We start from the raw sequence: 26,848 nt of genomic DNA, 5'->3' as shown, positions 1-26,848 counted from the left end.
TCTCATGTCACCTTGATAAAAATGCACTAACACACACTCAACACACCATACCCTCCACAAACACACTCAACACCACACACACACACACACACACACTGAACACACTACACAAATGCACACACACTTTTAAGGTACCAGGAGGTTTAAGGTAGCAGTGTATTTAAGGTAACACTGGATTTAGAGTAGCAGATTTAAGGTGGTAGGAACCATTTAAGCTGTGCAACCATTCTGAGTTTCCCTCAGGAATTCTAGTTATTATAATAATAATAATAGTAGTAGTAGTAGTAGTAGTAGTAGTAGTAGTAGTAGTAGTAGTAGTAGTAGTAGTAGTAGTAATATAAATATGTAGTGTTAAATAAATATTTTATGTTCAATTAAATAAACTAAATTTACATTTAACAGTACAATTACGTTGTGATAGCATTACGTTATTGTGAGGTGTTGGCAAAGTTGTTAAATCTGTATTTTCAGTGGATTTGTTTGATAGTTCCATTAATTTCTTAATTCTGATCTACTGTATCTGTAGCTATAGTTAGATTACAGCCATGGTAGTTCACAGTGGCTGGTGGGTAAAGCAAATCTTCAAATCTCTACAAACATGCTGTATAAGAAATCTTCTCCCACAGATAAAATAAGCCTGCAAGAGGAGGTGGAGACTCATTTCCATTGAGCCATTTCTTTAGTTTGGACCGATTGACTGTGAGTGTGTCTGTGTGTATGAAAAATCAAGAGGGTGTGCACGCGTTTGAAAACACATCCATCTTACTCATTTAGTTTTCATTCCACCAAAGCTGTCTGCTTAGTTGACAGCATATTCATGTCTAAAATGAGCATGGTTGGAGAGGCTTTTCAGGCTGATTATATCTAGACCAGTGAACTGTAGAAGTGCATGTTCAGAGGCTATTGCTGCTAATGAATCTGTGTCACTGAATAGCACAAATGGAGCCACAGTGGGCGATGTATTGCCACAAATTATGCCAAAATGTGAAATCATCCTCCGATGTCTGATGCTGGAAAAGGGTCTGTGTATTTGTGTAAAGGGTCTTCAGTGAGATTTCCATGATTGTGTTTCATTCGTGTCTCCATGCCCCATAGCTTGCATCAGCCACTGAGGATGCAAGGTTGCCGTAGTAACATAAATTCACATCCTACGCCCCTTTGCCCAGACACCCCCCCACCTCCCGTAATGGTCTGTCAGTAGTGCTGGCTGACTGGAAGCTGAAAGAGACTCAGGGGAGTGCAATGTAATATGCTGTAGAACAATGCTATATAATAACACACACAAACCACTGCAATGTAGGGCCCTACAGGCACAAGGGTAGTTTACACAGTGGACCACCTTTGCACACCGTTATGAAGTTGCAGAGTCTTTGGTAGATGTTATTTGGACATTTTATTATTGTGTCTGCTTGCTATATTCATCTGGTCAGTTAGGGGCCTCCTGACAATCAAAGCTTGTAATTATAGCTGGAAGGTAAAAGCACTTCCAGCATGAAATGAGAGATTCTCATGGGTCTGCTTTTTACCTGCACTACTCCATGATCAGCTTCCTGGCTAGTTTTCAATTTCATAGTTTTCACTCTGCAGCAGAAGGGTAGCCATTGGCGACCTAGAGGTAAATGGCCCAATCCCATTTCTTATTTTTACCTCTACCCCTTGTTTTCAAGGGTCATCTTACCCCTGAGGAACAGGGGGTAGTGGTTAAAATCTTCCCCTATAATATGGGACAACCCTCAAATAAAAAAGAACATTACTTCATTAAAAGGCTACCATCAGTGCACTGTGGGCAACCCTGCCCGTCTGTAGTGATAGCAGAGGAGGGTAAAGTTCAGCAACCTCGCTATTTATTATCACCCACCCCTAATTCTTCAGTGATATAAAGCTGAAGTCAGCTATTCGCCAGCTTCTTGTTTGATTTTTTCCCATTCCACCTTAAATGGTGCAGCAGTTACATTCTGGCACCACAAGGCATCAGAACTGCTGCAGCATTCAAGGTGGAGCAGGGAATATAGCTAGCTAGCCGCCAAGATATGAGCATACTACAAGCGTTTCTTTTTCATCTTGTTATGAAGAAAAGGACCATAATACACTGAAACAACACTAAACTAAGATAATCCAATGGTCACTGTCGTTTTTAATGGAGAAAATACTTACATTTGTGGGTTTCTTTGGTCACTGGCACAGCATCTTGCCGTTTTTTCTTTTTTTCTTATAACACTTTGTTTGGAGTGTGCCTCAGAAAAACCTCTTTTTGGAGGGCCATATAGCCCTAACAGCTCACCCTGCCCCTCTGTCTCAACAAAACTTGGGACACCATATCCCTAGACATGAACATGCAAAACAAAGGGGCAGGGCTAAGTGGTAGAAATGGGATTGGGCCATAAATGTGTATCCTCATGAAGTGAGCTTCTGTAGGTGTATGAACAGCACTGATCTAAGTAATGGATTGTGAAGTGTAATTTTGATAAGTGGGACATCAACTTATATAACATTTCAAATGATTAGTCCCTCAGTGCTAGTTGTCACAGTCACTTTATCAGCTTCATAGTCCTAAGCAAAATAATTCTAATTTGAACTTTGGAAGAACACCAAGTTGTCCACTACAGTTGGGTTGAATGGAGATTGTCCAGACACTTGGTACGACAGGTCAGATTTGTGGCTGGAGAGAGGGCGGATCAATTTCATGCAGCTGAATGTGTTGTGTAATAAATATATACCTCCATACACTCATTGGCTACTCTATTGGACCTATACTCATTGTCCATTTTATCTGGTCCATTTTTCATTTAAGTGCACTCTGTCATTGTACAGTTACAGGCTGTAGTCAACCTGTTTCTCTGAATAATCAGCCCGCTTTACCCCCTCCAGCAATAGTCAGGAGCCCCTACAGTACCACTGCTGAGCAGGTTGAGGTGGATCAGACACAGCAATGTTGTTGTTTTTAAACTAGACTGCGTATATTTACTGTGTGTTACTGTATTTGACACAACAACTTTGTTAGATGTAAAGTCAGAGATGATGGCTCATCTGCTTCTGCACAGTATGTGTTAGTCATCATCTAGTTCAACAGTCACTATACCCCTGCAAGGATATTTGGCTGGATATTTTTGGTTGGCGGCTTATTCTCGGTCCAGCAGTGACACAGAGTTGCTTGAAAAACTCCTGTAGCACTGCTATAACAAGTCAGTGTCATTGCAGTGCTGAGAATGATCCACTCCTCAAAAAATACCTGCTCTGTGCTGGTCCTGACCATTGATGAACAGGGCAAAGGGGGGCTGTCAAATTATGTCCAGGTGCATATGGACTACAATACGTAGTACTGATAAAATGGACAATGAGTGTAGATACAAAGTACAGTTGTATGCAAAAGTTTGGGCACCCCTGGTTAAATAACATTTTTTGTTGGTTTTCTAGGTGAAAATGATTTACTGCTAATTTCCTGGATTTAACATATTTGGGTGAAATAAAAACAAACTGTGGCGAATGTTCTGGAACATTTTAGGCTTATAATTAATTTTTTCTAATACATTAAAATTAGACATGAAATGATCGCTCGGCTATGTATTGGTATGGGACGATTTTCAGCCCAGATATGTGTCAGCTGATATTTCTCTAACTTAACGATCCTGAAAGCTGATCAGTGAGGTAAAACATATGACCCATATATAAGGACTGTCAAATCACCATGTGAGGCTCCTTGGTCACAGAACCCTGCAATTCCTTATTTCAACGCTCGATAGAAAAACAGGCCTTTTGACTACAGGACTGCAGGCTAATTTACACAGAGCCCAAACAAACATGCAATAGGATGGCAGCAGAACTCTTGTAGCAGAGCACCAAAGCCGATACGGCAAGCAAACACTGAGAAAAAATGCAGTGGTTAAAGACAATATATGGCAGATGAAAGGTGAAAGGCTATGAATGACGGTGAGTATGTTACAGTTAGTGTATTTAACCGAACAAACAGAAACAGAGCCTCAGATGCCCACACTGAGGAAATGCCTGTAGAACTGTTTGTTATGTAGCTATAGCTGTAGTAAAAAGTGGACCTGCCTGTTTGGTTGTCTTTTTTTGTAGAATAGGATGTACCCAGGGTCTGCACCATGTAGTTGGTCCAGCCCCACCCTTGATCCGTATCGGCTATTGGCAGATCACGCTAAAAAACGATCGCCAAAAACACTGAATCATCCATCTCTAGGTAAAATCAGCAAGTATTCATTACAGTTTGCTGCAGTGCTTGTGTTTCCTTCTTTTCACTTCAAAAATCAACAAAATATTTGACCAGTGATGTTAAAACATTTGCACATGACTAAAGGTGTACCGAATACCAGTGAGTGTGTGGATATAGGGAAATGATAAACTAGTGAAAGCTCTTAAGCCCATGTTTAAAAAATGCTCCCGTCTCATTCTGCATCCAGCTTACATGCTCCTGCATCACTGATGGCCATTTAGCCTCTTGCTAATGATGAATTAATACAGATCGACACAGCATAGGGCAGAGCTACAGCGAGAGAATTGAAAACCACTGCAGCTGAACTTCTGGTATGAGCTTCAATTATCTCCCTTTAACCTTCTGACTGGGTGAGATTCCATTACCGTATCATTCCAAAGGCCTCGACTGCAATCTGGAGTATGGCCTAGATGTGAATAACTTGGACTTGCACTAGTGATGTGGCGTTTGCAACCAGGTAGGCTCTTACAGCCGATTCTTTTAGGTAAACACAAACAAATGGGTAGATTTCTTGTTGTGTTCGTTTGGCTCTAGTGTTCTTGTGGTTGTCATGGTTTCCAGCTGTCTTTCAGATTTTTGATTTTCGCTTTCCTTTATGTGTTTATATGACTGGTTGATGGATTTGCCTGCATTTTCTGATCCCTCATTCTCAAAATGATTAAAAATGATCAACATCTGATTTACTTAGATATAAGAAATGTAATTACATTTTTAGCTTGATCTAATTGTGGATTCTCACAATGGTGAATCAGGACACATGACTGTATCAACTTATACTGCACACCTGGCTTGCTCCAGAACTAGATAAGTTTGGAATTTTGGATCATAAATAGATTTTGGACCAATTGGGGAAGTGATATTAAGAATGTAAAGCAATGATTATGCCAAGGTCTAACACAAACAATACTGCTATTATAACTGCTGCTACTTTCTCCATAGTTCTATTCTTTACTTTGACAAAAATACACTAGAGTCCTCAGGTCCTCACACATCCATGTGTAAGCACGCATAGTTTGAGTATCTTAGGGGCAGTCATGGGCTGAAGGTTAGGTCGCTATGACTGGAAGGTCGCCGGTACGATCCCAAGAGCCGACAGTACATGACTGAGGTGTCCTTGAGCAAGGCACCTAACCCACAGCTGCTCCCCGGGCACTGTGGATAGGGCTGCCCACCACTCCTGGCAAGTGTGCTCACTGCCCCCTAGTGTATGTGTGCTCACTAGTGTGTATGTGGTTTTTCACTTCACGGATGGGTTAAATGCGGAGGTGAAATTCCCCTGTTGTGGGACTAATAAGGGCCATCTAATCTTAATCTTACCTGGGCTAACAGAGAAAGTAGTTAACTGCTTCTGTAAAATGAGCTAACCACTGCCCTGTTTGTAAGGCTTTGTGTAGCTGAAATTTAGTCAAATCTTTTAAACGTGCTTCAGGCCCCTGAGCTGGTGTCACCCAGTGTGTTTTGTAAACATGGAGGTGTTTCAAAAATCATGTTGTTCTGTTGAATCAGATCAATGCAAAGCAAGTTGGACTTACTACTGAGAGATCAGCCATCTTCAGTCACACACGGTGTGTGCTATCAGAGTCACTACACTTAATTTCACAGCCAAAATGCACCACATCCAGATGGCGTTAGAGACCTGATGACTGGAAACCACATTGCCAACAAATAAAAGGCTGGAATCAGTACTGGAGAAGACAAAGCTTTCAGTTACACTCAGATACATTGCTTTTGCATCCTCTGCTTTTGCTGGAATGTCACATGTTTGGTAAAAAGGCATAACTGTCTCACCTGGTGGAGAATTATAATGGCTGAAAAATGTGAAATGCATTACGACAGTAAATCTGCTCAGGCATGCTTTTCAATTTCGTAAACATTGAATGCATTATTGTTTCTCTGTGTCTCTCTCTCTCTCTCTCTCTCTCTCTCTCTCTCTCTCTCTCTCTCTCTCTCTCTCTCTCTCACACACTCACACACACACACACACACACACACACACACACACACACACAGTCTTATCAGACATAATCCTTGCTCAGCTTGGTGACCAGTAGCAGATCAATACTGATATATCTTTAACCCACATTCACTACAGGGGGATGTGAATCTCTGTTCAAATGTGTATTGGGGGTGGTGGGGGGGTGGGGGGCAGGGGGTTAGTGTAAAATGTAATATCAATATTTTCATGTCTAAATTTTGCCTTTATTACAACTTCTGTTTTTTTTGTTTATTTGTTTGTTTATTTGTTAGCTTTCATTTTTTCAGAGAAACCTGCAAGGATGTTTGTTCCACATTTCCAAAGTTCAGTCTTTTGTTTGCATTTTCTGCTCATCACAATCCAAGTAATCCCAAACACATTCAGTGATGTTGAGGTCTGGACTCTGGGGTGGTCTTGTGTTGGCTTCTTATCTTGGCATGGTTGTTAGGAGTCCCATTTTCTCTGTGTCTTTTAATAATAATAAAAATAGCCTAAAATAAATGTTTTTTGCTTTATTTTACTTATTTTTGCACTTATTTTCCTCTGACTTTCCTTAAGTAAGTGGGTGATCTTTCATCTAATCTCCTGAAAAAGGAATAACCTATAGTAAATAGCCATTTTGACTAGAAATTACATAAATGAATGGTGGACTCAGCCTTTTGAACAATAGTGCATCTAATACATTTTATTCATGTTGAAACCAATGGAATCAAGTCAATTCAGAGTATCATTTTTTTCAGTGTGGGGTGGGTGGCTGGGTCGGGTGGGGGCTAAAAAGAGGGAGGAGTAGAAAGAGAGAGAGGGAAGGGAAAGAAAGGCTGGCTGGCTTTGAATACAAATGAGATCCTCCCATGCCCTGCCCTCAGCTTCACGCCCACTCCTACTAACATACACACACACGCGCACACACACACACACATGTACACACACACACACACACACACACACACACACACACACACTCACACACACACTCCCCATCCTCTGCAGCAGAGGAGGTGGCACTTTTCCCAAAGCATCCGCCGCCGTCTGGCGAGGCTCATTAAGGAGGGACTAGGCTGCGCACGGCGGTGTGTGTGTGCATGTGTGGCTGTTGTACATGAAGCGAGGGAAGAGGACTCGCACTCATCTTTCTGTCACGGGAGCAGCCCATGTGGGCAGAGCAGAGGAGGAGGAGAGAGAGAGAGAGAGAGAGAGAGAGAGAAGATCCAGTTCTGGAGCTGAAGGCAACACTGAACCTTCTCCACCATGGCTACTGCATAGGAATCTGTCACCCCAGCAGCAGCATACATGAGGTGAGGGAGGCTATGGATCTATGTACTGTGTGGCATGTCGGCTTGTCTGCAACGCACAGCTGTTCGGTGTCTATTTGCTTTGTTCTACAGTGCTGCTGTCTGATCATCATAATTAGAGGCGGCCATCTGTGTGCTGAGCACAGCTTTAATTTAGGTGTGTGTGTGTGTGTGTGTGTGTGTGTGTGTGTGTGTGTGTGTGTGTGTAGATGTTGTGTATCAAGTGAACTGGCAGCGCAAGAGAGGTCCTAACAGTAGGACAAGGAAAGACAGAGATAGAGAGAGACAGCTAAATAGATAGATAGATAGATAGATAGATAGAGAGAGAGAGAGAGAGAGAGAGAGGGGCAATAGATGGTATTCCCCAAATGCTAGTTCTAATTACCCTGCATGGCAAAAAAATCCCAGTATAGTTTCTCTCTCTATCTCTCCCCCCCCCCCTCTATTAATAGCTGAGACTGTCATGCTGGGTTGTGTGTATGTGTGTCTATCAGAGTGCATAGATAAATATTTTTTTTTCCATCCTGAAGAAGAACCGTTTAAATGTTAACTGTTCTCCTAAAGATGCTGATTACTATAACTTCTCTTATCTGGCATCTGGCTTCTGAGGTCAGCTCCCAACTTCTGGTGCTTTTGTTTTGGTATTGAATGCTGGCAATATTTCCTACACTCACCCTTTAACCCTGACATTTACGGACCTGCCATCAGGTCATGATTCCAATAACCCAATCAGGTTCCATGCACTTACTAAATAATAGGTCTTAGGATGCGGAAAGAGTGTTTAAGGGGTTAACATACAGGCATGTTGTGTCCAAAAAGAGAAAACGGAACTGATTTTGATACAATTGATGGGATGTTTATAATATTGAGTTGTAAGGGCCCATTAGATCAAATATATGCAGAAGTACAGTACAAGTAACCATGGGCCATTCTACTGAATTAGTTCAAACTGTAGTCGCACAGTTAAAAAAATAAACATAAAAAAACACCAAACAGGTTTTCAGACTTTAGATGCTTACAACATGTATTTTATGATCTATTCAAACCCAATGCATTAATTGAGATTAAAAGTTAAAAGCTGAATATATACAAAAGTGTCATTCGTTATTTTGTGACGTGAGGAATTGACACTTCTGAAACACATTCTGTCTGTGGTTAAAGAAGCATTTTTTTGTTTTAATAAAAATATAATGATTTTATGTGTGTACAACTGTTAAAAGCTGTGTTTGCTAGTCAGGTACTGGCTAGTGTTTTTTGAGTTCTGCTCCAAATTAGCGATTTGTCACTTTAGAAACAACTGGGAAAGTTTCAGTAGTGTTACGATTGGTTTGAGAGTTTAGACAGTTTTATAGTGACAGAATGGAATGTTCACTTCTTTTAATGAAATAATGATTAAGGTATAGAGTCACTCAAAGCAAAATGGTTTTAGTCTAAGGCAGGGGTGCACAACTCTGGTCCTGGAGGGCAAGTGTCCAGCACAGTTTGCAGGTTTCCCTCCTCAAGCACACCCACTGAACCTTGCAATTAACAGATGAGTGTAATTGCACGTGTTTGAGTAGGTTTATCACCAAACAATACTCCTTGACTGGAGTTGTGCACCAGTGGTCTAAGGTCCAAGTCAGTTAAAAGTCCAAAATGAGTTTTTAACTTTGACTTTGTACAATAGAATCAATAGAATCATAGGTATAGTACAAAAATAAATATATAAATAAATTATAAAGGTTCTTTGATTTGGCTCTTTTTGGTCTTATATAGATCCATTCTTTAAAAGTTCTTGAAAGAGTCAAACAGAACTGGTTGTTTTCCGTCATTGGCAAAATCCATTTAACCACGAAAACCATAGATTTTACATTCCAGTGATTCTTTGAGTGTTTACATTTCTTTATATTACGTTTACTAAAGACCTCCTGTTCTAAAGGACACACACTCTCTTCTTTGGGGGCTCTTTAAAAAAGGTTGTTCTTTAAAGGTTCTTTAGCAAAGACCATGGTTCTATATACAACCATGAACACTGAACGAAAGAAAAGGTGTCGCACTGGATCTTATCACACTATACATTTTCACGCTTGAAGAGTTCTTTCCACGGTGATGTAGTTCTTTATATTGATGGATAATGTGTTGTATATGATTATATATAGAACGTTCTTGAAAAGGGTTCTATATAGCCCTAAAAAGGGTTCTGCTATTGTTATAATGTCAAGCTTGTAGCAATTGAAGGACCCTTTTTGGTGCTATATAGTGTTCATGGTTCTATATATAACCATTGTCGTTACTAAAAACCCTGGAAGAACTGTCTTTTTTTAAGAGTGAAGGGCTGATTTTACTGGCCAGTTGGAGACATGACATTTACAAATCAAAAGCCAAAAGCAGTCCTGTAACACACACACACACACACACACACACACACACACACACACCCTCCAATCCAGGCAGTACAGCTACAAGGAGATTACAAGTACAAGCCGCTGCCTTGCTCATTGAGTTTGACAGAAAGAAGGATAAGGTCAGAGCAAGAGAGGGCATGGCAGGATACGGAGGGTGTGAATGTGACTATGTTTAAAAGGGTTGTACATGGCTTTATGTGTGAGCTTAAACATGTATCTATAGCTATAATAATGATAATATTTGGGTCATATTTGGTAATATTAGCTCCAGTTTGCACGCCCTTTAGCATTAGTCTGTTGGCAGATGCTCAGGGTTTGTGACATGTGGCTGTTCTCTTGGGGTGTCTCTGTAATTGGTTCTCTTTCACCCTGCCTTTCTTCATTTTCTTCCTTTTCATCCATCTTCCTTGACAGAGATGAGTAGATATGTAGGTTAGTTGGTATGGGTGCATGCTGTCAATCAGAGTTTGTGGACGTCCTGATGGATGAGGCGATGCATTGGATCAGTGGCGCCTCTATTCAGAAGAACTAAATTAGATAGAAACCCATATGGACAGAGAGAGAGATCATATCTTTAGGCACAGTAGTGTTTGTCCAGTCTGATTCTGAGTTTTCTATTTCTATTCTCATTCGCCAACAGCACTCTGAGTACCTCCAATAAACTGCGAAAACAATCACTGAACTGACTTCTCATGAATGATTTCCACATGCTAAGTTGTCCTCATTAATTTTTTCTGTTGCATGTTCCGTAAGAAGTTTTCTCAGACAGCTACTGTAAATCGTACCATATCACCTTTCAAGCGACCACTCAATACTATATTTTTGTGAAACCAATTTTTGTGTACCAAGTCAGGGGCTGTGTAGACACACAAAGGCTGAACCGAAATCAGACGGTCTGCTCTACGGCAGATTTCCTGTTTGCTTCACATCACCGCTGTTCCTGCCCTTAAAACATCGCTCTTGTCAAGTTCTTTTAAAGTTTTTTAAAGATGGAGCCATTATTTTTTAATTTATTAGAGCTGGAGATGCTTCTCTGTGTCTTCTCCTCGCTATCTAAAAGAAAACGAAATGTTAGCATAAGTGTTGCTTCAGACCACTTTTTTAGCTTAAAGTTTAAACCCAATACTTACATTTCAAAGTGTCTCCTCAGCCACCTTCGCTCCTCTGCTGACTCTATGTTCTCAAATCCTCACCAACATGCAACGAACCTCCGGATATGCTGGCTGGTGAAGGATCCATCCATTGGATCCTTTGTTCCCATGGAAAAGAAGGACACATTTCTTGGTCGCATATGAAGGAGCCTTCGAAATGGGACAGCCTAGTCGTGATGCAATTGGCCTTTAAATGCAGCCTCCAAAGGATGCAGCCCCTGAATTAGGACATAGGTCTTGTTTCAGGCCTTAAAAGGGCAATTCAGAAAGTTGAACACATAGTCAGAATGATTTGGTGTTAAATGGTGTGCTGCAGCAAAACTGACTTCTTTACAGTGGTGGTGATACGAACCAGGTGTCACACCGTCTGCAATGCAAAATGTAATGGTGGTAGTTTCAAAATTGTATTAAAACTACCAAAGAAAAAGTTTTCTTTGAGGACTATTTTGCCTTACAACACTATCTATTGGCCAAAACCTAATCTTAAAACAACAACTCAGGGATCTAGCAGCATATTCACAACCATCTTTTGTATCAGCTTCCAGATATAGGTTTTACAGGCATTAAACACTTCAGAGGTCTGGTTCCCATCACCACCTCTGTGAACAATTCTGCCAAGTTTATCAAGCAAGTTTGTCTAGAATGGGACATTTCACATCAAACCACTCTGAATGACTTTGTTTACATCTTAACAGTTTCATTTTGCATACACTTTGAAAAATCAGTGGAATTCCCGTTTTACCCGACAGATGAAGCTGGAATTGGGATTGTGCTGCAATGTCTATTACAAAACAGCTATGATTCTCATCTCCTTTCATGCCGCTGAGGGTGTATATCGCAGTAAATGTTCTTGTTCTCTTCCGTGGTCTGTTTTTCATAACCTGAGGGCTGTGTGACAGCTACAACATGTTCCAGTCTCGCCACTCAAGGGGAGCATGTTCTAAAAAGCCTGAGAGCTTCTCTTCATGCCTTATTTATTTACCTTTCCCAAAGCCCTGAACACCAAAGCACACAGTTTTTTTATGAAAGAAGACATACAGAAAGCTAGAAGGCTCATCTTTCTTGCACACATTTAAATATAATGTTTTGCAAGTGGGTCTTGGCCAGGACATTAGTGATGTGCATTCCGACTAATTTCTCTATTTGAGTACCCCTAAGGGTCAACAAATGAGGTAAATCAGGTAAAAACAGGGAAAGAAAAAATGACATTAATGTAGAGTTGTAACTTATCTTTTTAGGTGACAGCACTGGTGTTGCTAACAAATAAAGTGGGGCCTCAGATGAAGTGATGAGCTAAAACTACAGCTAACTGGTAGGATACTAGATGCTAGTGAGGACTCATTGTCTTCTTGCAGGTGGTTTTCTCTCCCAAGCAGACAATATGCCAACATGCTACTGAGACATATATTTTCTCTGTTCACTTGTGGGTTTAGCCAACCTAAGCTAGAGTAGTTAGCCATACTACATCTGCCTTCTCAGCCACATACTTAACAATGCATCCTTGGCAAGCCACTTACATTCAGGCACTTGTGCAATGATGCATTTTAAATTCCTGTTAGCCTTCTAGGTCTGAGGGCATTTTTAAGATTTTTGCACATCTTCTTAAATTTGCCTTCAAAAGCATTTGCATATAACATGATATGCATACGTTTCAGGAACATTATTCCTGCACTGGACAAAGATAGTGAAACATATATAGAAACATCAAATGTGACACTTGAGGCTAGGATTGTGGACCCCAGAGGGTTAAAACATAATATTTTACTGTATTCCTGGTCACAAATGTAACGAAGTGTACATTTCAGTATTTGAATTCTGGCCCCAAAACAGTTAACAGAGTCCTCAAGTACCTGTGCACATCCCTGCTGGATGTCCGGTCCTAAAAGTGCCATTGGTAAAGAACATTTGGCTTATCTGGAAGTTCTTTAAACTTCCAAAAGTTTCACACTCACACATCTCATTCACAAAATTGGCTCTAGGGAACAATAAGTGGATCTTCTCTAGCACCTTCATTTTTAGTAGTGTGTACATTGCATAGAGCTTGCACTCTGGGATCAAAACGAACAGGCAAAGATTGTGACCTGATTACAAATGCACTCAACGAGATTTTCCGCGTTTGTTTTAAAGGAACTAAGAGGGGTTTGTCTGGAAGCATAATAGTACCGTAGGTTTCATTGCTCAGTTGTTTAGGATTAAAGTTCACGCCAACCTATAGATTTTTCACAATGAATATACATATCAGGCATTCTACATAATGGGAAGACTATAGGAGACAATATGCATGTCGGCCTCAGGCTAACACACCTGTCCTCTTTCCCTCAGGTGTGAGAAGTTGGGAGGACAGTAGAAGCTAAAGAGAGAAAGAACAAGAAACGATCCAACATGGCTGCTGAGGAGAAGCCTGGCGTGAAGAACAGCACCTCCATCTTGCCCTGCTTCCTCTTCGTGGAGGTGAGTCGACAAACTTTTTACTTTAGAACTACGACCTCTGAAGCTCCCAATGTCTTTGCTGTTTGTTGAGGAGAAAAGCTGTACTGAGATGCTTTGAAGCCATTTCTAAGTTCTATGGGAGCTTTTTATCAAAGCTGGTTGAAGAACGTGATTAATCATGATGGGTTTCTTTTTTCACATCTCTTTTTGATAATTGGTTCACTCTTTTCTGACCTCACTCCCTTTTCATCTCTACATTTCTTGTGTACGCGGCTTTCTGTGAGCTAGGACTGTGTAGAATATTGCTAGTTGTTATCTTGGTATCAACCTTCACAATATTGATGGTATGGAAATGAGCTGTGCGTTGTGAGCATCCTGACCAATCATAGATGCTCTTTGGGTGTTTGGACAAATCAAGCTATTCACATGATCTAAGAAGTGAAAGATTTTGATTTTGGAATAATACAGACTGAGGGAAATTCCTCTGATCTTTTACACTTTATACGTAATTTGACAAAATGTAAACAGTCTTTCAGAGTGCTTTGATGTGAAATAGTTAATTGAAGAGAAACTTGCCAACAAACGTAATAGGAAGTGATATCTACAAGGCAAATTTTGCAATTTTGTCTACTATCCAAAATGACAAGTGAACCTTCTGTGTCCTTATATGTGGTGTTCATACATTTGTATGCAAAAGTTTGGGCGCACACACATTTTCTATACCTCCTATCATTCTGGGTTGTGGGTGGTGTTGGAGCCTATCCCAGCAGTCTTTGGGCGGAAGGCAGGTTATACCCTGAACTTACATACAGACATATATGCCACGTACACAAATCCAGGGGCAACTTAGCATGTCCAATTGGCCTGACTTCTTTGGACTATGGAAGGAATCTGGAGGAAACTGGAGGAAACCCAAGCATGCATGGGGAGAACATGCAAACTCCACACAGAAAGAACCCTGGTCTTCCAGCCAGGGAACCGCACACAGGCCGTGAGGTGGCAGCAGTTCCCTCTGTGCCACTGTGAAGTCAAAAGAAGTAAATGTAACCTCTGCAGCACACTATCTTAGAAAGCAGTTACTTTAGACATGATCGACTTTAAAAACAGGAAAAAATAGTAATTATGGCATGCACCAGTGTTTGGACACAAATTCCAGTTGTAAATGCTCAGAAAGTTTTAGGCCTTAATTGACTTGTTAGGACTGACAGGTCATGAATTGCCATTAGGAAAGGTCAGGGTCAAGGTCATTCGCTAACCTTGTACTAACACTCAAGAACCATGGGCTTCTCTAAGCAGCTGGCTCTTTGTAGCAGAGGAAGGCTAAAAAAGATCAGAAGTTTGTGAAACAACACCAAAATAAGCAAGATACATTTTGCAAACAAATGCTGTGGACTGATACATTAAAATTGATATATTTGGAATAAATGTATGTTTGAGGAAAAGAAGCAGCATGTGATGAAAAGTACACCTTGCTACCTGTTAAGCGTGACGTAGCTCTGTTATACTTTGGGGTTGCACAGCAGCCAATGACACAGGAAATTGGAATGCCTCTAAATTTTAGCAAATCATGAAAGCAAATGTGACACAGACAATAAACTGAAGCTGAAAAGAGGCTGGCTTCTAAGACAGAACAATGATCCAAAAACATACCTCTAAATCCACCATGAACTACTTCAGGAAATGCAAGGTGAAGATTCCGAAATGGCCTTCACTGTTCCCACACTTGAACAGCACTGAAAACCTGCTAGGCATGCAAGACAGCTCCCGAATACTGCAGAACTAGAAGCATTCTGCATTGATCAAGTATAAAGTAACTGCATTATCATTTGCATGACTTTTTTAAATAGCTTGCTGCAGAGGCTGAATGTATAAATATCCGTACTCATCACCCAAGTATAGCCTATGTGTGAGAAGCACAGACCATGTCACATTCATGGTTCATCAATGCATTTTTAATATATTTTAATATATCTCACAATCATTAGATGCAGCACTATATTCAAAATATGGTATTTTGTCCACTGGGAACCCCTGCAGTTTCTATGTTGATGCACACAGAGGTGCAAAAATGAGTTTGCGTTGCCAAATAAAACACTTTTTATTCTCATTCAGATGAGTTTTTTTTCAAAGCAATCTATTGAAAGGTTCTTTGGGGAACCAAAAGTGTGTCTTCAATGACATTTTTCTAAAGAAACCCTTATGTCACATCTATTTTTAAGAGTAGAATCACAGATTGTTCATTCTTTTGTTCATGTTTTTATGGATTTCTAGCCAAGTGTAATACCTAATAGTGTTACAGCCCACCTCTGCACTGCTAACCAATGTTTTTAGTGGCTTTTCTGTACATCATGTTATCAGATGGCTTACTGTTTGTGTCTGTGAAGTGGAGTGAAAGACTATTAAGGAGCTGCTCTGTTATTACACAGTAAGCTCAGAGTGTTAATTTAACATGGCTACAGTTTCAGCCTGACTGAATGTTATATCCTATGTTTACTTACTAGGGAATGGCGGGTCATTTATATGCTGTAATTATCAATTAATAAAACAAGGAGCTGCATCATGAGAGTATTCCATGTTGACTGAAGAATGAGCAAACTGACTGGCTTTGGATTCTCCAGGCTACAGTAACTAAAGTGTACATCAGTGTCTTGGCAGTGCTGGTAAATATTTCAGCGCTGCGAAGAAGCAGTGTTTATCACTATGAACAGTGAATGTGTTATATCTCTCCCCTCGCCTCCTCTGTCGCTCTGAGTTTGGTGAAACAAGCCAGTGTGCAGCTGTTGAAGCATTCCTCTATCTGCAGGAGGTTTTAGTGAGTGGTTGTGGCTGGGATCAAACATGCTTATGTGTTCACAAGGGCTCAAATACATCCAGAGATATGAAGCAGGTCTTCACACACACTCTACAGCTGGGATGCAGTTCTTGCTTGATATGGTGGTAGCACAGTGGTTAGAGCATCAGTTAAGAGGCAGTGGTGGAGGAGAACAAAGTACAAAATCATTAGCGACAATTGACATAGGCCCAAAGCAGCCTCACAGTATATCAGGCCAAGACCTCGAACAACATTGGCAAGGAAAACTCCCTGAGATGGCTTGAGGAATCCTAAACAGGAACCAAGAGAATCCATCCTCCTAGAGCCATAATCACTAGTTCAATTCCCAGTGATGCCACAGCAAACCATGCCTGGAAGTCAGAGAGAGCCTAATTGGCCTGGCTTTTTCTGGGTAGGTAAGATGGCCCACCCTTCCCCCCATCACTTTGTACAATGCAAGTCAACATGAGTGACTGTTAGCTGAGATAACAAAAATGGCAGTTAGCATTCTCCTCCAAGCTTGTTGAGCTGTAAAATGCATATATATTAGTAGCAGTTGGAAAATGTCCAGTGGCTGGGTTCATGTATCTGAGAGAAAGCATGTGCTAGCCTTCTGCCTCTCAGCCTTGAAGAATTGTGTGATGGGGAGACATAACTTGTGGGCAGGATTGGCACTTACTAAGCTGCATAGAAAAAAAATTAAATAAACAATGAAATATAGAAATTAGGACAAAATCTACCCGGATCAGCATTGTGAAGAAATATTATATTAATTTTTGTCTAAACATTTTTGTCTAAATATTTTTTCAGAGTAGTACTGTGTAAAAGTCAGAGACCACCATCCATTTATTTCCTTTTCAGGTAAAACAACAAGGATAACCAAAAGCTATGGATCTGAAAATATATACAAAACTGAGAAAAGCAAATAGAAAAAAGACAAAAATCAAAGGAAAACAAACAACAGACTGACCACCCCAGAGTCCAGACCTCAATGTCACTGAATGTGTTTGGGAAGAAGCAGAAAATGCAACCAACTTCTAAGACTGAACTTTGGGGGTGTATCCTTGCAGATTTCTTTGTTTCTTTGAAGTGCTAAAAGCAAGGCTTCCGAAAAGTTTGAAATAGAATACATTAGTTGTTTAGGATTTTGTGTGTAAGTTTCTACTAAATATACACTCACCGGCCACTTTATTAGGTACAGGTGCTAGTAAAAGGTTGGACCCCCTTTTGCCTTCAGAACTGTCTTAATTCTTCGTGGCACACTTTCAACAAGGTGTTGGAAAAATTCCTCAGAGATTTTGGTTGGTTATTTGAGTTCCTGTTGCCTTTCTATCTTCTCAAACCAGTCTGCCCATTCTCCTCTGACCTCCCACATCAGCAAGGCATTTTCGTTCACACAACTGACCGCTCACTGGATATTTTCTCTTTTTCGGACCGTTCTCTGTAAACCCTAGAGATGGTTGTGCGTGAAAATCCCAGTAGATCAGCAGTTTCTGAAATACTCAGACCAGCCCGTCTGGCACCAACAACCACGCCACGTTCAAAGTCCCTTAAATCCCCTTTCTTCCCCGTTCTGATGCTCGGTCTGCACTTCAGCAAGTAATCTTGACCACCTCTACATGCCTAAATGAGTTGTGGCCATGCAACTGAACCTGTACTTAATAAAGTGGCCGGTGAGTGTATGTTTTCTGCTTTTTACTTTATACTTAACTTGAACTTAATAGCTGTTAATAGACAGATTAAATAAATGAAAAGTGGTCTTTGTCTTTTACACAGTACTATATATTTTAAGTTAGATCTAAGCATCTGTCCAGTGCTTTAAGTACAAGCAACAAATCTTATACAGGATATATTGGATAAAGTATCTGTGCAAGTTCCCCAAAGTAACACACACACACACACACACACACACACACACACGTTCTAAGCCGCTGCTCTTTCTGGGTCACGGGGGGAGCTGGAGCCTATCCCAGCTGTCATCAGGCGGAAGGCAGGATACACCCTGGACAGGTCGTCAGTCCAAAGTAACACATGTTGCTCACACTGGAGATAAAGAACTGTATTGAGTCGCATTCCACTATACTGGTCGTTACGTGGTCTCCAAAACGAGGTGGTGTTATCTGTTATCAGGTTTGGTTAATGCATGACAGTGAGGTTGCTATTACTGAAGAAGACAAGATTTCAGTAAAATACAACAGATACTGTCCGATTGTAAAAACTGCAGACATTGCAAATTCATACCAGATTAAAGTCATGAATCATGACAGTAATCATTCCCAAGATTAAACCAATCCAGTAGGATTAAAGCAAAGGTACACAGATCATACAGAGCAAAGATCCATAAGATAAGTCAGTGAGTGATAAACCTCTCAGGGGAAGCTGCTTCTATTGGACACTTACACAGTCTCAGTTACATGAACACGGCAATAGAGAAATACAATATGAGCAGATCAGGAATCAGGTTAGCAGTTCATGAGACTGTTAGTGTTGATGCAAAAGCACTGTGATGCTGAGTGTGATGTTATTGCTTACTCATATCGCAGAGAGCTGCAAAATTCAAATCAGTCCTCTTATAAATCACAGAGTGTTCTTCTTGACCAGTCATAGATGCTCCAGATGTTCTGTGAATGTTGTCATGAATCAAGGCATTCAGGTACTCTAACAAAGGCGGATAATTTTGGTCAACATAATATCAGTCTCAAAGGCATAATAACAAAAACAGCCATGGTCATTGTGATGAGGCAAATGTGTTTCCCATCACCAGAGACTGTGTATGTGTGTGCAATACTTACCTGAACACCTACCTGTGATACTCACCTTTTGCCTGTTACCTAGCAGAGGCAGAAAAAGGGAGGCAGATCAGATGGAGCTCACTCATGAACGTGCCGGAGGGCCCACAGCTAGCTCATAAAAGGGGTGGTGTCTTTGACCTAGGTCACAGAAAACAGTGAGACAGGGTAGCAAATGTGCGCACTGTAATTAGACACCTCTACCGGTAATATGGGATATTAAAGCCTTATGGTATCAATTATGCTTTTATTTACCCTTGTTTTTAATCCACACTTGTAGGACAGCAACACCCCTGCAAAGTGGATTGGATGAGCTCAGATAATGCAGGGGCAGGGCTAATCCTATAAGAGGTGGAGGGATAGGTTCTGGGGAAGGCTAACTCAAGGATACTCACCTCAGATTGCGAGGAAACTGAGGAGAAAGGGAATAGAGCAAAGCTAGACACCATAGTCCTATGGCCTTGCGGCCTAAGACTATATACTTACCTGTGCTGCTATTGAGTCGGGTCAACATTTTAATCATCGTTTATTTTGTGTTTATTCAGTTTTTCTTTTGTGTGTTTCCACTTTGTAAATAAATCACACCGTTTACAAAGAACTATTCAGAGTCGGTCCATCTTCTGCCTGCACCTGCATTCCTCCTACCCATTCAGTCACAACCTACCCGGTGAATTCGTGTCTCCTCACGGGGTTCGGCGAAGCACCGTCGCAGTCATGTAAAAATAATTATGACCATTTTTGGTGTATAAAATAACACCAATATTATAAGTGGGCCTCAAGGGAAAAAAGTAAAAAGCAACAAGAATGTTGGCTATCAGGATTTTAGTGTGTTGAAGTATCACATTCACAGTATGTAGCAATGGAATGTGTAATATGGTATTTCATCTATTTCTACAATCCCAGTGCACAATCTGGCTAAGAAGTGCATTACATATCATACTGTTTAGTGATGGGGTTTGATTATACATTGCATGTGAGAGAGAGAGGAGATTTGTCAAGTTTTTTGAGGTAAAGATTGCTTTATAGGCAAATTCAAGACATCTTTTTGGCTGCAACTTGGGGGGGGGCATTTATACTGGCAGCAATTTGCGTGTAGAGCTGATTGGATTTCATGATTTAAACAACAAGGAGTAAAAGAATCATCCAAGGTTTTGGAAGGCTCAAACAGAGGGAGGCTGAGATGAGACAAATTCCCACTCTGGCATTTCTACTGCCGTTACTATGGAGACCAATCAGCTGGATTTCTCGCCATCCGTCTGTCTGCCCACCTCTCCATCCATCAATTTCATTTTTCTGCTTTTCTCACTCTATTTTTCTTTTGTTGGTCTCTCCTACGTCTCCTTTTGTCTGTTTCTCCATGTGTAGCGCACTGTACTGCCTGCTTTCTCTCTCTGTTTGTCATATTCCCAAAGCAAATGCACAGTGAGGTCATAACTTTAAACTGTCTCTGCTTCGATGACTATGATTAACGTGCTCTGAAGGAATGATGTAAATTCCAGACATCCATTCAGTTTGATTTGGATTCTTTAAGCCATAATTTAGTGCATTATAAAAGCAAATCTTTCATGATTCATTTTGTTTTGATGTTGATCACTTTGATGCCGATATTCAATATCTGATATACAATATTTTTCATGTACATATCTGCTGATGCCGATACAGTCATGAGTTTGGGTTCCACTTGTCCATTGGTCCAACATGTTTTGCTGATTTTCTGAGTGAATAAAGGCTAACACACACACACACACACACACACACACACACACACACACACACATATATGTATATATATATATATATATATATATAAAGCTTATTTATAGAGAGTTACATATACAGTAATATGAAGAAAATACAGATATTATAGATCAATAGCCCAGCATCACTTAAATACTTTAATAGTATAATAAATACATCATCAAATATGTTTTGAAATACCAATCAGGTCTAATCATTTGTCCGATGTTTATATTTTTAAATTCGTTTTAATTGTTTAAAGCAAATATTTTGCATCCATACAAAACAATTGCTAAAACTAAAAAGAACTAATGCACAAATGTAAATGGAGCTGTTTACACAGGGGTGATATATTGACAATTAAACCAATACACCAATACACCAAAATATGGATTGGATGGTAAAGGCATGTTCCTCCCATCAAACGTCAGTTATTCCATACATTCACTTACTGTGTATTTGCTGAAATGAACATACTGGGGAAAAAAAACAGTAAATGTGGCACATTTTATACTTAAAAACTCAGCAAACATTTTGAAATTGTACATTCAATTTTGTGGGAAATATTTAGTCATATTTAAGTTTTTCCCTGTTGAGGATGTGTTAGCATGTAATTTCTCCAGGGGTGTTCAAACTTTTGCACATGTCCCCATTGCCTCATGCTGACACGTTGACTCAGTCGTATTTGTCCAGCAAGAAAATAAGGCTAGAATCCAGACAGCTGGTGTATTTACAAACTTTCATATTTTACACAGTCTACATCCAAATTGATTCCCTTATTAAAACACACTCAGTGAACAAGCATGAAAATCAGTTGAATGATGGTTAAAAGTAAACTGTTATGTTTTACCATTTTATGGTTTTTGAAGTTTATATATATATAAAAAAAAATGTAACAACTTTGCAAAGCATTACTAACACTTACTAGCAAGGCCTTTGGGAGCCAGAATGTACCATACACTGCTCCAAAATAGATTCAAAAGCTTATATGACAATTGCCATTTGATGGTGTTTTGAGGCATTACCTTAGTGACTCAGTGACCCTAAACCTGGAACCTTGGGAACATAAATATGTTCCTCATATGTGTATTCGATATCTGACCCATAGCCTTTGATCCTAGCATGTTAGCATTTTAAGTGTTAAAATTCAGCATTGTGTCATCATTTGCGTTCATTTTATATTCAGTTTCAGTCTTAATAGAAAAATAAAAAACCAGTAATAATTGAATTGATTATACAACATGTTCACAGCACATATCGGCAAGAAAATGTGCATTAACAGTATTAGCATTAGTGGTATGTGTTTACCATTTACATGAATCCTAGTGTGTGTGATAAATGGAAAATTTAGGGATGCACAATCAGTATATCAGTGCTGTGTATGAATGCTGCTGCTGCTAGACCTGTGCCAAAAGGTGTGCATAACAATGCAGGACTCATTGTGCTAAATAGCCTGTTGCTTCTTACTTTCAATAGCATTTAATCCATATTACTGAAAAAGGCAGCTGAATTAAAATAATAATAAATAAATAAATAAATAAATAAAAGTTTGGCTCATTCAAGAGCAAATAATTTGTGAGTTTGCCTGAAAAAACATACTGAAAATATGCTTGTGTGTTTCATGAGTTTATTTACCCCATACAATGTGGGCTTTGGATTAAATAAAAGGCCAATGAAAATCTGCTAAATAATCTGTCATCGGCCAGTTTGGCTGTAAAGAGATCAGAATAAAAAATCATAATCGGTGCATCCCCTCTATATGCAGGAGAGTGGGAGAGTGATCATGAGAGACAGAGAAAGAGAGATTAAGTCTTTTATGCTAATTATTTATAAAGGCCTGTGACAGTTCTGAGGAAAAAGGGGCCTTTGTTTTTTGAATCTTTCAGTAGGGGGCGCTGTTGGAGCAGTACCTGTTTTCTGTCTGTTTTGGCTGCAGTGCCTCTTCTGTCCACTGTGGTGTGATGGCACTCTATGTGAGTGCTTTACTCAGAATAAATTCATTTTACTGATGTTTTTCTTGCTTTCGTTTCCCATTCACAGCTGAATCTGTTACGGTGAGCTAACCTGGAACGTCAGAATTGTTTGTATCAAGACATTCATGTGTAGATCCTTACGCACAGACACAGAATCACACATACACGCACATACACACTCTCATTAGCACCACACTGTGGGATCACACACCTTGCACAGTGTGTGTTTGGCTGGCATTCTTGTCCCTATAAATATCAGGCGTCTGACGGCGGCTAACACTTGTTCACTCGCACCTGTCGCAGAGAGGAAGTCTTTCAACTGAAGACATGCACACACACACACACACACACAGAGCCCCCCCCCACACACACCGCTCTGTGCTTTGATCAGCTAGGCAACCCTCAATAATGCTTTCTTTGGTTACAGTCTGCTAAAGGCCTTCTTATGTGCTTAAAGAGAGTGAGAATGGACAGATTAAGAGGCATTAGAACTAAAATACAACAGAAACCCCTACTAAGAGATGACAAACCGAAGCCAAGAAACAGAGGAGGATCAAGTCCAGTTCTGTCCTTTAAAAGTGAAGTCTGATGATTTTGCAAAATGTCTGTATAATGAAATGCTTAAAATGTCAAATCATTCAGCGGAGTTTGATGTGGAACGCTCTGTTCTAGAGATAGTACCGAGACAGAATTGTTCACAGTGGTTGTAGTAGGATCCAGACATCTGAATCATTTAATGCCTCCAAAAGGCACTAAATATGAATACACCGCCTGATGTCTGAGACATTGCTTTACGACAGTTCTAAGATAAGATTTAGGCCTAAAAATCTTTTTTTTTAATACATTCATGGTACATGTGAGGGGTTTTAAGGTAAAATAGTCCGTAAGGAAAATGTTAAGGGGACTGTTTGACCATTGTCAACCTTCTTTGGATTCTCGATTTTTTTTTAAGGATGTCTTTGACACTATAGGGCCTGAGGTTGTAGCCATCATTAATAGTAGCCTAAGCACGGCAACAGTTCCCACCTATTTGAAAAAGGCATTGATCCATCCAATCATCAAAAAGCCTAGCTTGGATGCGTCTGCGCTGTCCAATTACAATTACATCTCCAAACTTCCTTTTATGTCAAACATTTTAGAGAAAGTTGTATTCTTACAGCTGACACCTTATCTAGACAACCAAACCAAATCTATGAGATCTTCCAATCTGGCTTTAGAGCACTCCACAGCACAGAAACAGCCCTCTTGAAAATTTTTAATGATTTGCTAATGATTACAGACTCAGGTGACTGTGCTATTCTTATTCTTTTAGATTTAACAGCTGCCTTCGATACAATTGACCATGATATCCTTGTTGAGCGTTTGGAGAGTTCCGCTGGTATTAAAGGCCTTGCTTTAAAGTGGTTCCAGTCTTATCTATCAGACAGGAGTTTTGTTGTTAGTAGTGGGGAGGCACTCTCGTCTGCAGCATCTCTCTCATGTGGGGTTCCCCAGGGTTCAATCCTGGGCCCCTTTTTATTTACAGTGTATATGCTGCCGTTGGGGGCTATTTTTAGAAAATATGGGATCTCCTTCCATTGTTACGCTGATGATACCCAGATTTATTTACCATTAAAGAAAGAGGATACTACATCCTTGACCACTCTACTGAGCTGCCTCGAGGAAATAAAGGCATGGATGGCTTTAAACTTTTTAAATCTAAATGAGGCCAAGACAGAAATTCTCCTGTTTGGTCAGGAGAGACCTTCATGTAGTCCTCAATGGAACCTAGGCCAATGGCAGACTTTTATTCAGACCTCGGTCAAAAATCTGGGTGTTATATTCAATGAGGGTTTTAAATTTGACAAGCAGATAAAGGCAGTAGTTAAGTCCAGTTTTTACCAACTCGTACATCCCGGAAAGAACATATTACCCCGGTCCTGGCTTCACTCCATTGGCTCCCAGTTGTTTTTAGAATACATTATAAACTTTTACTTTTAGTGTATAAGTCTCTGCATGGGTTAGCTCCCAGCTACTTGGCTGAATTGCTTGTGCCCTATGTTCCGGCACGGGCCCTAAGATCTGCTGATCAGCTTCGGCTGGTGGTCCCCAAGTCGAGGCTGAAACAGAGGGGGGACCGAACGTTTGCTGTGGCTGCCCCAAAACTGTGGAATGAGCTGTCGCTGCAGATTCGATTGGCACCCACTCTGTGACGTTTTAAATCTAGTCTTAAAGCTCATTACTATTCCATGGCTTTTATGTAATTTATTTTATCTCTTTTAAATTGTTTTTATTAGTACTGTGTTTAAGGTTTGTATTTGTGAAGCACTTTGGTCAACTAACATTGTGTAAAATGTGCTCTATAAATAAATTGACATTGACATTGACATTGACATTCCATGAAAAACAGAAGCCATGTGTAGGTTATTGGTTGTTTTGGTTAGTAAATAAAATGTTTGTATTTGTGTTGTAAACAGTGTGACCCCTGGTCCCAATGACATCCACTGTAAAGACGTCTGAGTTGGTAAACTTCTGTATATGCACCATTTCACATCAAACCACTTTTAATAGATTGAATTCATCATATGAAAAATTTTCATATGATGAATTATGAAAAAAGTCAAGGCTACCTGGTATCTTCCATAGATTACAAAGCATTTTATTATTCCGATATAAAATGTCTACAACATGCTTACTGCAGACATGCATGTTTGAGAATTGAAAAAATGTCAATATAAATAAGACCAATTTAAATATTACAGGATTCTAGATTCTGGGAGCAATGTTTAATTGCACCACGAAACCTTTTATCAGCCAGGCATTAAAGGTGTAGTGTACGATTTATGGGGATTAGGAGTATAGTATACAAAGCCATGTTTTCATTAGTGTATGATATATCTATTAATCATGGTGTTTTTGTTAGCTTAGAATGAGCCCTTCATATTTACATAGGGAGCAGGTCTTCCTCCAAAATGTTGGCTAATTTGTGTTGTGAGATGTTTGAGAGCCCAGATTTTGACAAATGGAGGGTCATACTTATTATTTCGTATAAGAACAAGCAAGAAAGGGTGAATCCTCATTGTCAAAAATGCTAAAACCTGACAACCGCCATAGGTTCTACTACACGCCTCGAAAGGGAGGGGTGAGGGAGTTTAGTTCAGTTGACCGCTAGATGCCACTAAATTTCACACACAGCACCTTTAAAGCAGCAGATTTTTATACCAAATGAGGAGAACATTTGAGATAAGTAAACTGCCCCGTCAGATGAGCTAATGTTAAATGTGTCTTTTAGCGAACTTGAATGAAACAATAGAAATGTGCATTAGTAATATAAGTAATATAAGTAATATGAGCACTGTAGAATCCCATTAAATCTGACCAGTGATCAGCAGATCATTAAGAAAACGTAGTTACTGATCTTAACATTGCTCTGTTAATTATCGTTAGACATCATATCAGAACGTCTATTAGCAAATACAGTTGCTCGGATAAAGTTTAGTTCTGTCTGCTACTAGTTTCGCCACTGAGGTATGAAAAGTTCAGCTTCAGGAATGAAACCATCCTCCAGATCATTACATTTACATTTATGGCATTTGGCTGACGCTCTTATCCACAGCGACTTACAATTTGATCATTTTTACACAGGTAGGCCAAGGTGGTGTTAGGAGTCTTGCCCAAGGACCCTTATTGGTATAGTGTAGGGTGCTTGCGCTGGTCGGGGATTGAACCCCAGTCTACAGCGTAGAAGGCAAAGGTGTTAACCACTACACTAACCAACCACGATCATCAGGAGAGTGTGTTTGAATGACATGTTTCTGAGTAGTATCATTTATAGCTGCATTATGTAAGATGGTGTGTGTGCGATGCTGTGAGTTGTCCTGTAAAGCCTGAAATAATCATTTAAACCTTGGAGGTGTTGGATGTTTTTTTGGACCACCTTATACATCTTTATGTATTAACTGCACAGGCACAGGCTCAAAAAGATGTTTCAACTGTAAAATCAACATGATACTGATGAAGATATGATGACATTAGTAAATAATTCCCTTCCATCCTAAGACACACCCTGCTCTTTGATTAATCTTGTCCGATTCA

The 26,848-nt window shown here is 40.0% G+C and overlaps 1 protein-coding gene across 2 annotated transcripts in view; it reads left to right on the top strand.

Moving 5' to 3' along the window:
* Positions 1-7,168: 7,168 nt before the first annotated feature.
* plppr2a (phospholipid phosphatase related 2a) overlaps positions 7,169-26,848 on the top strand; it is an 81,761-nt gene continuing 62,081 nt past the window's right edge. The window contains exons 1-2 of one of the 2 annotated variants that reach the window (XM_017720216.2): positions 7,169-7,501; positions 13,356-13,484. In XM_017720216.2, coding sequence (XP_017575705.1) covers positions 13,416-13,484 — 69 coding nt within the window. In that variant the 5' untranslated portion in view covers positions 7,169-7,501; positions 13,356-13,415. The remainder of the gene's footprint in view (positions 7,502-13,355; positions 13,485-26,848) is intronic. The other variant, XM_017720214.2, reaches the window with a different exon arrangement.

This window comes from Pygocentrus nattereri, chromosome 14 (assembly GCF_015220715.1).
Source record: "Pygocentrus nattereri isolate fPygNat1 chromosome 14, fPygNat1.pri, whole genome shotgun sequence".
NCBI lineage: Eukaryota > Metazoa > Chordata > Actinopteri > Characiformes > Serrasalmidae > Pygocentrus > Pygocentrus nattereri.
Note: the sequence above shows the minus strand (reverse complement) of the source record. Positions and strands in the feature narration are given on the sequence as shown.